The following is a 12,508-nucleotide window of genomic DNA, read 5'->3' as shown; positions in this document are numbered from 1 at the left end:
GCCCGGTGAGAAACTTTACTAACAGGAGACACTTCTGTTCCCTTCAGTGGTCTGTAAAGTTCTGCTCATGAAATGTCTATACAACACCACCTCAACCAATACTCTTCTCTGATTGGTCACATCCTACACGTGACAATACCGCATTGCGTCAACGACATCTCACCGTGCGGTGTCTACTCAAAGTTCGTGGCCCATGAAACTTTGTACACCTGCGTCACATAACTCCAATATACACTATGTGCAAATCCCTTTGTCACATTACCCCCTCCTCCCAGAAAAAAAATGACCGACCGAGGTTATTTTTTCTTTAGGATAACAGGTGAATGAGGGTAACTACATCACTGCCATAAAATTTCAATATCGCATTCCACTACGGAACAAAACTGTCGTAGCTGACATAAAAAACAAACTTTATGTCTGATAAAGTACTTCTTCCTTCTCTTGGAAGATTTCACTGAGTTTTCTCTTTTAACTCATAATTTCCAGTCATGTTGCTTTCTAGCCCAAACATGAAAAGTCTTTCTTTAACACCATCAGTATTCTTATCCTGAGTCCACGACTCTTCCAACATAGTACGATTACTCATGTTCCTGATGCAAAACCGACAAGTAGTCAAACCATCTCCTTGACCTCTTTCTGCGAGTGCCACCATGGCCTACAGCAGCAGTTATCTCTCTTGACCTAGATTTTAATCTGTTCACTTCAGCCCTCAACTGACTGAGTTGTTTTGCCAAGTCCTCATTCGAACACGCAATCTTCTGATCTGGAGTCAGAACCAAAGGTTTATCAGGAGGGTTTCTTCTCTTTGCCTGCGCACGATTAGCCATAGCCGTAACCCCCTCAACATCAGGAAAATAGTCTGCACTCCCTGAAATCCCCGGAATGTTGCCTATGATCAAATCAGCCACAGGATCATTCAGGACACAACAAACCATTTCACCCGAAATGTAAGGTGTCTCTACCATAACTGTCGCCTGAGGATAAGTAATGACCTCCCCACCAAACGTCTTACAGGTGACGTTTCTACTGACCAACTGGTCTTTTGACACCAATCCTCTACGCACTCCAGACATCGTAGAACCCGTGTCTCGAAGGACTGTACATTCACTCTCGTTGACACTACCATGTTCCAACTTCAAACTTTCCACAACTTTCTTAACTGGAGAAACGATCTCCGGAACAACTGCATTCTTCTTCTTTTCATCTTCAAGCTTCTTTTTCTTTTCCCTTAGTCTAGCTGTTGGACCATAGCTACGCCATGGACATTGTACTGCCCAATGTCCTTTCCTCAAACACAATAAACAAGTGTCTTTTTCTCGGGGTAAAGGAACTCTCCAACCCACTTCACGCAGCGCTTCGATTTCCATCGCTCTGTACGGACACGATTTCCACTTATGGCCGTCAAAACCACAAGCGAGGCAAGGATTTACAGGATGTGTCCGCCATCTACACTGTAGCATCTTATGACCTTTCTCATGACACAAGTAACAAATGCTCTTGATCGGTCGAAATGAATCATGGTTCTGACCACCTGCACGACTACGTCTACGTTTACGTGATTTACATGCATCACCTTGAGGATATGCCTGAGCATCAGACGTCACTTTCCCAGAACTCTCGTCATTCTGGTTATGACTACGCTTTGCAAAACCAGAACCAACTCGCGGTAACTCCTGATCACCCCCGTGATTATCATCATGTGCAAAAGCAGAGCCAACATACTCTTCCTGAACACAGGAACCAGCTGGGAAAATAGTATATCCTGACTCCCGTGATAAACGGTAATTCTCGGCAGCTGTGACCATATCATCAAGTTTAACAAGACCTCTCTCTCGAATGAAAGTCGCTAGGTCGGCCGATACACTTTCAAGGAATTGTTCTCCCAGAATCAAGTTCACTAAACCATCAACATCTGTGGTTATGTCAGATAGCGCAACCCAACGATCAAACAATCGTCGTAACTCAATCCCAAAAGTTTGGAACGGTTCATTTTCTCTTGGTTTACTATATCTGAGTTTTTGTCTAACATTTTCAGATGTGCACTGAAATGTCTTCAGCAAGTTTTCTTTCAAACATTGGTATGTTAGTTCACCAGCAGCAGCAAGGCTATGGTATAGGTTTAATGCATTACCCTCTAAGAGAGCAGACAAGTACGTGATCCATCTTGTCTCTTCCCATCCCAGAGATTTTGCATGAGTTTCAAACCTAAACAAGTATGAGTCTATATCATCTTGCTGTTCTCTGAATGCAGGGAGCCTGGTGTGAGAATCCCGACCATTTTGTGGTGCACGCGACCCAGCACTAATTTCAGCCTGCCTAATCTCAAGCTCTCTTTGCTTTAACTGGTGTTCCATTTCTTTATCTCTTCGTCTTTCCTCAATTTCCAATGCTTTTTGTCTCTTCCCTTTCCAATTCTTTTTGTCTTCGACTTTCTTCAATTTGTGCATCTTCCCTTTCTTTTTGCATTTGTCTTTCTTTTGCATTTGTCTATCTGATTCTTTTTGTCTTTCATCTTTTTCTCGTTTTCTCTCCAAACGATCAAAACTCTCTTTCACGTATTTCTCACGTTTATCTGCAGCCAGACCCAAAGTCTCTGCCTGTTTAACAAACTTGTCAAACAACGCATCATAATCATCATCATTCTCCATTGTGCAAGTTTTTAACTCTCAAAATCACACCCAAAATATGTTCAAATTTTAGAGCAAAAAATTTGAAAAAGTTTCAAAGAATAATGTAAGTTAAAGCAATCTACTTGAAATCTGTCAAGTACCACAAAAAATCTGGCACAAGATAGAATAGTCAACACAAGACCATATCCAAACACGTTTTGGCGTAAATCTTCACGCAAAAAATATCCAACAATTTTAATTAAAGTCAGATACTCAGTTAATGAAGTCAAAAACGAATCTTGTTTCAAAACATATATACAAGCACAAACAAAACAACAACCCCAAACCACAAATAGTAGGAAAAATTCAAAGTTCAAAGATGCAAACACAAGTAAATACTTAAGACTAATCAACAATCTAAATACTAAATCAGAAAATCAAAGCCAAAATAAGTAAAGTCCAACTAAAGGAAACGCAGTTGGAAGCAAAATAAAAACGAAGTTCCAACAAAAAATTTATGAAGTGAAACACTCCATATTAAACTAAAACAAATTTAAAGTTGTAAATAGTAGCTTAAAATAACTGTATATACACTACTAATGAGATTAACTTAATTTAGATCAACCAGACAACAAAAAATGTAGTTGGAGGCAAATAAAATAAATTCCAAAAACAAATTTTAAAGTGACACAATCACTCCAAACAGCAGACTAAATTAAACCAAAAAAAAATTCAAAATACCTAATCTACTACCATAGCAAATAACAAATCAAAAATAAACTAAAACTTGAACTAATTAAAGTCTATATCAAAATATCACAACTTTAAATTACCTTAATTACTTACAACAAACTTACAAAATCAACAAAACCAAACCTACAAAATCAATAAACCTAATCAATCACACTAACAAAAAAAAATTCAAAATCAAATCATAAAATTTCAAAGTCAAAAAGAACAAAATTAATCAAAGTTAATCAACTTAACAAAGGCAAAGGGCAATAAACAACAGATAGATCCCTATTCCAAAGCAGAAAGAAAAAATGTTCTAAATATTTTACAAAATGAAAGCACAGAAAAGAGCAATGAAAGAGAAATGAAAGACCCCACAGGAAGAAAAATGAAGCTAATCCCTCAGTGCTTAGAACTGTACAGTAAGCACTACCGTAAAACTGGAGACGGTAACAGTACAAAACAGGACATGAACGACACAACTACTCAATCTGAAAATCTCTGTCTGCGTGACCTACTGCCAAAAAGTTCTAAAAACCCAACACAGGGGACAAAATTAAATTTAGCAATGCAAGGAAACTATTTCAAATTTTAACTAACACAGAGTAATCGGGGTCACCAAATGTTACGGCTGGAATTTACGTGTGTATGTCTGTATGTATGTATATTTACTCCTATCAGAAATTGTGCGTGCTTCTCTCTGTTTACTACCTAGCCTTCACACACACACACAACACTCCAACCAGGCACAAAGACAAGAACACGGTTACAGCCCTTTGCCCATGTACCTCTATTGAAATAATCAACACAACATAAACATATTATTTCCCATTCATTCTACAAATCACTCTCACTCAACATGAAAGTTCTATTTCTGTCAATATACAGAAATCTAGCTGCACAGAAATACACACATGTTACTTTCTCATGCAGTCTATAATTCACGTGCACACACGTAGAACACTTCAAGCTTTGTTCCGTGAGAGCCTGTCTGTCTCACTACACACGAAGTCATTGTCTCAGGCAATACTTCTGTCAATTGTCATTTCTGTTACACACAGATCAAAAAAAAACACGAACGCTCTTCGTCTCGTGTTTGTTTACTTGGGGAACGTATCTCCGCACAGCTATCTCGCTGGTTACTTTTTCCCAGTCGTACTCACACATTCAGTGGCACGTACTGATCCATCCCACCCACGCAAACTGTCTTCGCGTGGTGGAATGGGACGGGGTCCCCGTTCTACAGCGCTTCACGCTGACTCCCTCCTGCGCTCCCGCAGCTCACGGCTCGGGACGTAAGGGCGGAACCTCCCGTCTCGTCTCCCCACTTCCGCGACCCACTCGGCCCGGGATGCTAAAATACACAAGTTTAAACTACCATAAGTCTCCATACTTGAATAAACTTTTCTGACATTCTTTATCACTACCGTCAACTAACTTATGCGGTTACAGTATATACACCCGCTTACTCATAAGCGACTTCATTTCCGAAAAAACATGTAAACATTCCCTTTTCGACAATGGCTGACATCACGCACGCTTTTCAGCCAATTCACTCATGACTCTCCCGGTCATTTCTCAAGTCAATATTTCCGAGCAAAATAATATCTCCGAGCAAAATATCAATTCAATAAATACCTGTAAACACAGCCGTTGAATCCAACGATTCAATACCGCGGCACGAGTCCAACGACCTCTAGCGCCCGGTGAGAAACTTTACCAAAGAAGAGACCTGTCTTTCCCCTTCAGTGGTCTGTAAAGCTCTGTCCTCTAAGGTCTGTGAAAACGCGACCTCAGTCAATATTCTTCTTTGATTGGTCACATCTCACACGTGACAATACTGCACTGTGCGGACAATATTTCACCGTGCGATGCCTACTCAAAGTTTGTGGCCCATGAAATTTTGTACACCTGCGTCACATAACTCCAATATAAGATTATGTGCAAATCCGTTTGTCACACACACTTCCCATTGCTTTGACTGGTGCGTGCATTGAAATCACCGCACAAGCGAAAGAAAAAGTGAAAATCGTGTTTCTTTTCGCATAAATCTGTCATGCAGTGTTCAATGAGTTCTATCCCTGTACCTACATCGGACTGGATGTACGCTGGTGAGTCTCTCGGCGGTATGTAGCAGAAAATAAACATAACAGTTTTGTCATCAGACATGAAGCCTTTTGCTGTTTCAAACACAATGAAATTATCATACCTGACTTCCACACATGCAAAATACGGGGCAAAACTGTTTCGTAACAGAACAACTTCACATCCACTCCTTCTTCCCTGCTTTGATAACTTTTTTTGCTGGAGCAATACATGACTGGAAGTCAGCATTCAGTAGGTTCAGTTCCAACGATTCATCGATATAAGTCTCTGTAAGACATATAAAATCAAAACTTGCCAAACAATTTATAAAATCGTTGTCCGCTAACCTAGCGACCAAACCACAAACATTGAAATTCAAAATCTTTAGAAAACTATGTAATACTTCTCCCCTGGGCCGGCCGCCTCGTCATTCCCCTTCACTTTCAAGGTTGGCGGATTCACGGGGATTCCCCCCGAAGCTCAGCAGTTGTTGTCGCATTCACGAGCCAAAAGAAAATGTTTTGTTGTTCCATCAGACAATAAAGTTTTATTGAATTGAATTAATTCTCCGTGTCACCGTCCCTTCCGTGCGGTGAGCAAACTCGTCACTGCACGCTCCAGTTATAGCGTGCTGTGACACTGCCTGTTGCGTGGATCCCGTGCTGACCGCTCGCTGTTGCACCGCACAGCTGTGGGGAATCCCCTCGCCTGGGGAACCACTCTCCTGGCTCGGGGTTGGCGTGTTGGGGGACTCCCCGTGGCGAGGTACCGACTCGCCGTCGCCCATCTCGCCGCCGCTTTGTAGTCGCCGACTTCACGGTCTACTTGCTTTCAAACTGTCAAAGGTGCCATCTCGCCCCCGTGTATTTCGTGCGATGAATTTGACGTTTACCTGAGTTTTTCCTGAGTTTACCGTATCCTATGCGATGAAGTTTCTCTTGCAAAACAGGTAAAAAAAATGGATGCGTTTTTAATTTTTCCTTTTACAGTATTATGTGTGCAATTTTAATCATCGTTACCCGTGTAACCTTTTGTGGCAAATGCAGTCACAGTATGTCTGTGTATATATGTGTGTTGCAAATGCAGTCACAGTATGTCTGTGTAGAATGTGTGTGGCAACGTCATAAACTGGCAAAGCCATAAACTGTTTTTGTTCTGTACTGGATTGTGTGCGTACGTGTGTGTGTGTGTGTGTGCGTGTGTGTGTGTGCGTGCGTGTGTGTGTGGGTGTGTGTGTGAGTGTGTGTGTGTGTGTGTGTGTGTGTGTGTGTGTGTGTGTGTGACAGACGAATCGCCTCTCTTGCAAAACTCAAGATAATTGGCGGCGAGATGGGAAGCGGCGAGATGGGAAGCGGCGAGATGGGAAGCGGCGAGTTCGGAAGCGGCGAATGGGGACGTCACACTCCCCGTGGCCTGCGCTGTGGTTGGAGTTGGGATCGCTCTCGCCACAGGTAGAGCACTTCCCTGTGCCCCTCCCTGATCGCCTGGAGACGCTCTGCTGCAGTAATCGACGAGATCTTCATCCACAGTGATAGCTACGCTATCATTCATGGAACGGGATGTATTGGCAGCCGTGATGTTACTCCGCGATGTGTCGAAACCACCTCCCCGAATTCTGACTGACTGACTATTAGGGTTTAACGTCCTCTTAGACCAGTTGGCATATATTGGGACAGGTATTGGTAATATGCTGAAGATATGGTGTGATACTTTGACTCGAACAAGCCCGCTGTGGCTGTCTTCTTCGACACACCAGCATTGGGTTTGTCTCGTCAAAGTATCGAAATACGATCATGATAATCAGAGACGAGAGATGATGCATGCGTGTTGTCGTGTTTTCCAAGTCCTGAGACTTTCGCTGTGAACTTGGGATCTTTTTCGTGCGCATGTGTGCACACGGGGGTGTTCGGACACCGAAGAGAGTCTGCACAGAGTTGACTCCGAGAAATAAATCTCCCGCCGAACGTGGGGTTTGAACTCACGCTGATGGCGACCAACTACCAACCAGGGCACTACCAACTGAGCTACTCCCCCCCCCCCCCCCGAATTCCCTCGTGAAAGAGGAGGGAATATGTAAGCTCCCTCGCCTCCCGGCCAGGCTGTGCCTGTCGTTGGCATTGGTGACGCTGTTGGACGGTGCTGGAGCTGCGTCTGCCTGCTGCTGCCCGCTGGGGCGGTTGTAGCGGGAGGCGTCGTGGTTGTGGTAGGAAGTGGAATTCTCCCTTCCTCGGCCTCCTCTGTGGCGGCGGTGGTCGTCCTCTGTGGCGATGGAGTTCATGTTGCTTGGTTCGTCCCCTCGCAGAGCTTCATCTTGGTGGTGGTAACTCTCCGTGTTGTCTTGTCGCCGTGGTCGTAGTTGACATCGTTACGCGTGTGATCACGGCGAGAGAGAGAGAGAGAGAGAGAGAGAGAGAGAGAGAGAGAGAGAGAGATAGAGGGAGGAGAGAGAGAGAGAGAGAGAAGGAGAGAGAGAGAGAGAGAGAGAGAGAGAGAGAGAGAGAGAGAGAGAGAGAGAGAGAGAGAGAGAGAGAGAGAGAGAGAGAGAGAGAGAGAGAGAGAGAGAGAGAAAAACAAATGAAAGGATTTGAAATGAATACAGATTGTGTAAGTACCAAGCGAGACAGAGGAGGGGGGTTGGCGTGCGGATTCGATTACAATTTTACCATGTACAGATAAACTGAGTTTACTATTTTCCACGTGCACTTTGGTTACCTTGCTGTCAAGCTGACAAGCACAACACTCTCAAAACACCGAGTAACTTTGTTGACGTCAATATGCGGTACATGTATAAACGACGTCATTTGAGTTTTACGTGACGTGAGTCGCTCCGAACGGACACAGCGTTCTAAACATGTGCTGTGGCGCTTTTGTCCAGAACAAAGTCGTCTTTTAGGCCGAGAGGTCAGATGATTCCGTACGCAAGTATAGTTTAACTGTCGTATTATGCAGCGCTTGTTATATCATTCTTTGTGTTATCTTCCGTGTTGTTTGCAGTCCGTGTGTGTTGACCTCAGTTGCAGAAGTTGGAGCAGTGTCTGGGCGTGAAGGCAGGGCAAAGGGTCGACAAGTGGTGTCTCTGTCATGATGATATGACAGACGACACCAGACGAGACACCTGGTGGAACACCTGCTGGAAGGGGGGAAAGGCAGGGGACCCCGCAATGAAGGGAGGCTCCACGTATGAAAAGCTTGTGGCGAGGTACTGTTGATTTTGTTACTTCAGTAAAGGAACTACACACAAAGACACACACACAAACACACACACACAAACGCATGAATACACAAGTGCATACAGTACTATGGAGTCTGCCTGTCTGTGTCTGTCTCTCTGTCTCTCTATGTCTCGCTCTCGTTTGTAAATGTATGTATGTGACGTTCTGGGTGCTTGCATGTCGGGTTTTTTGTGACCTCTTTATGTGTTTGTCTTTCCCATTTTCGTCGTGTGTGTGTGTGTGTGTGTGTGTGTGTGTGTGTGTGTGTGTGTGTGTGTGTGTGTGTGTGTGCGGGGGTGGGGGTGGTGTTGGGTGTGTGTGTGGGGTGTATGTGTGTGTGTATGTGTGTGTGGGGTGTGTGTATGTGTGTGTGTGTGGTATGTGTGTAGGTGTAGGGGGTGGTGGGTGTTTGTGTGTATTTATGTGTGTGTGTGTGTATGTGTGTGTGTGTGTGTGTGTGTGTGGTAGGTGTAGGGGGTGGTGGGTGTTTGTGTGTATTTGTGTGTGTGTGTGTGTGTGTGTGTGTGCGGGGGGGGGGTGGTGTTGGGTGTGTGTTTTCACAAGCTTACATAAAGTGTGATATTAATCAATGCAGGTTCTCCGTACCACTGGCAACGGTACAGGTTTACCTTTGCCGCAAGCCGCGACTACAGCTGTGGAGTCAGGGCCATTTTGTTCAGGCTGTCGGGGAAGAACACGGCAGACCCATGTCGTGTCTTGCCCTTTTCCCGGAACAGTTTGAATTCCTGGAGCACACGCCAAACCACGACGACGACGACATTAGAATATTCAGGGGCGCGCCCGGGGTAGGGAAATCGATCATTTTAATTCTAAGTGGTTCCTACTGGATGAGGAAGCATCGCCGCACCGTCTTTGTTCTTCAGACGAGTGACGATGGTACAGCTGCCGCCTACCTGGTTAGACATCAGTTGAGCAAAACAGTCGGACAGGGCGCCGGCAGCGTGCAGCTCGTCAACATGGCGGGGGTACGGGACATGGGTCAACGGACAAAGGGAGGCGAGGAGAAAGTGCAGGCCTGGGTGGAGGAGCTGTGTCAACACGCACAGACTGAGGGGCGCGTGCACATCCTGGCCGATGAGGCCAACGGGTAAGAATGACGCTGTACACTGAATCTGACACTGCCACCTGTCACTCTTGCGTTGGTCGGTGTGGTCGTGTTTGTTAGAAGATAATCTGATCATTAGCAAAACGCGTTTCTTAATTATTCCTGTGTAATCAATACGTTACGAAAGTTTATTGGAAATAGAATGTGCAGTCAACGACTGTCACTGTGTCGGGTACTGATCAGTGATGTCAACAATCTTTTCCGTCAAGCGCCACCCTTTATTTGTCTGCCATGCTGAACAGATCGCTAAATATTTTACCTGGAGTCTGATGACAGGTAAATCACATTGACCTCACTCTGTTTACGTCGTATGAATTTTTACGTCACTCCGTTTACGTCTTATGCACTATTACGTCATTTTATATCTGTGTCTCTGCACTTTTGGTTTTATTTTGTTTCATGGAGAACACACGCCAGAGAATGGAGAGATACAGGCAGCACGATTTACCGTGTGACTTCCTTCTGCAGGGTTACTTCATCAAATCAGTATTCGGAAATTACAGGTATACACACTGACACACCTGTCTGTTTTGTTACAGTGACGTCATGGCAGAGATCTACAGGGCGTTAAAACAACGGGGTATTGTATACACACTGACACACCTGTCTGTTTTGTTACAGTGACGTCATGGCAGAGATCTACAGGGCGTTAAAACAACGGGGTATTGTATACACACTGACACACCTGTCTGTTTTGTTACAGTGACGTCATGGCAGAGATCTACAGGGCGTTAAAACAACGGGGTATTGTATACACACTGACACACCTGTCTGTTCTGTTACAGTGACGTCATCACAATGATCTACAAGGCGTTGAAACAACGGCACATAACGGTCAGCCTGTGGGCGGCCGGCGTGTTGCTTGAACTACCTGCCGACATGGAGCGTTATGTGCACCACCTGACGCAGCCCCTGAGGTCGCCACCCAGTGTGGTGAGAGAGGTGAAGCGGGCTACTGATATGAAGTATGGAAAGGTCCCGGCATACACCGCGCCGCCTGTCGCCCCGCCCTCTGACGGGCCCCCCGTGGTGACAGTTGATCATCTCTACAGGTACAGGCGGGGTGACACACAGGGACATGAGGGTCGCTCTCCATGGCAGTGTGAGAGATGCGGGCAGCTGGTGGCCGACTTACTCACCACGCTGCGTGTCGGTCAGTACACCTCTGTCTGTCTGTCTGTCTGTCTGCCTGTCTGTCTGTCTGCCTCTCTGCCTGTCTGTCTGTATGTCGGTCTGTCTGTCTGTCTGCTTGTATGTATGTCTGTCTGCCTGCCTGTCTGTCTGCCTGTCTGTCTGCCTGTCTGTCTGTCTGCTTGTCTGTATGTCTGTCTGCCTGTCTGCCTGTCTCCCAAGTAAAAAAGTACCACACTATGTACTATAGTATACTATAGTAAAAGTACTATGGTATACTATAGTTTACTATAGTACAAGTACTATGGTACATTGAATTGTACTATGGTATACTATAGTACAAGTACTATGGTACATTGAATTGTACTATGGTGTACCATAGTTTACTGTAGTACTAGTACTATAGTAAACTATAGTACAAAAAGTACCATAGTACAATACATTAGTGTGTACTATAGTACATTGTGGTACATGTACTATAGTAAACTATAGTACAGTTAAATGTACTATAGTATTTTGGTCACTTTTTTGCAAAAATGTACTCTAGTAAACTATAGTTTACTATAGTAAACTCTAGTTTACTAGAGTACATGTACTATAGTTTACTAGAGTAAAATGTAGTACAGCGTGGTATTTTGGTCATAGTACATTTGTACTATAGTACTTGTACTATAGTTTACTATAGTACAGCGTGGTACTTTTGGCATGGTAGATTTGTACTATAGTACTTTCACTATAGTTTACTATAGTACAGTGTGGTACTTTTGTTGCTGTATATTTTGTACTATAGTACTTTTACTGTAGTTTACTATAGTATACTGCAGTACTTTCTTGAAAAAGTACCATAGCCTTAAAAATTACACTGGATGTAAATGTGGCCCCAATTTTTGCTGAATCAATTGTGTTGTGTGAATTGAATGTGTGTGTGCACGATCAGGCCACTCGCTGCTGTCAATCTGTCACATTTGGTAGGAAAGTAAAGGTTCATCACATGTTTTAAATTTTATTTTCATTTTTCGGCAGAGCATTTATAGTCAAACTTATGTAAGAACATTTTAAAATATCCACTAACATGTAAAAGACAATTAAATAATAATTTAAAAAAAGGTGACCTTGCACAGTGAGTAACCAAGCTGTAGATTTTTGGTAAATGTCCCAATGCAGAAACAGTTTTAATGCAATTTTTTATAACCCTGTTAACCAGAACAAGTAACAATAAAATGCACAAAATAGATTTATTATAGCACTCTTCTTTGTGGGAATTCACCTTTAGCACAACACATAATATTTTCCCAAAATTATCTCCCCTACAGCCAAGTTAAATTTCTATGATTAGCTTTGAAAGTGACCATGCCTACATCAGTACATGAAAACTCTGAACAATCAAAGGAGACAATGATTGTCCCTATTACTGACCAGAACTCTACCCCAATCTGAACTTGAATAATGCAAACTATCAAGCTGACTTGATGTCATCTAACCCTGCATCTGTGTGACCTTACACAGATAAAGTTATTGAGTTACTTTCTTTCTTTATTTGGTGTTTAACGTTGTTTTCCACCATTCAAGGTTATATCGCGACGGGGAAAGGGGGGAGATGGGATACAGCCACT

At 43.7% G+C, this 12,508-nt stretch overlaps 1 protein-coding gene across 1 annotated transcript; it reads left to right on the top strand.

Annotated features, from left to right (window-relative positions):
• The first annotated feature begins 8,161 nt into the window (after positions 1-8,161).
• On the top strand, positions 8,162-12,108 carry LOC138949848 (uncharacterized). The gene is made up of 5 exons (XM_070321628.1): positions 8,162-8,340; positions 8,441-8,625; positions 9,234-9,746; positions 10,550-10,943; positions 12,100-12,108. Exons 2-5 carry the CDS (start codon positions 8,516-8,518, stop codon positions 12,106-12,108), a joined length of 1,026 nt encoding a protein of 341 aa, XP_070177729.1. The 5' UTR covers positions 8,162-8,340; positions 8,441-8,515.
• Positions 12,109-12,508: the final 400 nt, after the last annotated feature.

The sequence above is a fragment of the Littorina saxatilis genome, linkage group LG16 (genome assembly GCF_037325665.1).
Source record: "Littorina saxatilis isolate snail1 linkage group LG16, US_GU_Lsax_2.0, whole genome shotgun sequence".
Lineage (NCBI taxonomy): Eukaryota > Metazoa > Mollusca > Gastropoda > Littorinimorpha > Littorinidae > Littorina > Littorina saxatilis.
Note: the sequence above shows the minus strand (reverse complement) of the source record. Positions and strands in the feature narration are given on the sequence as shown.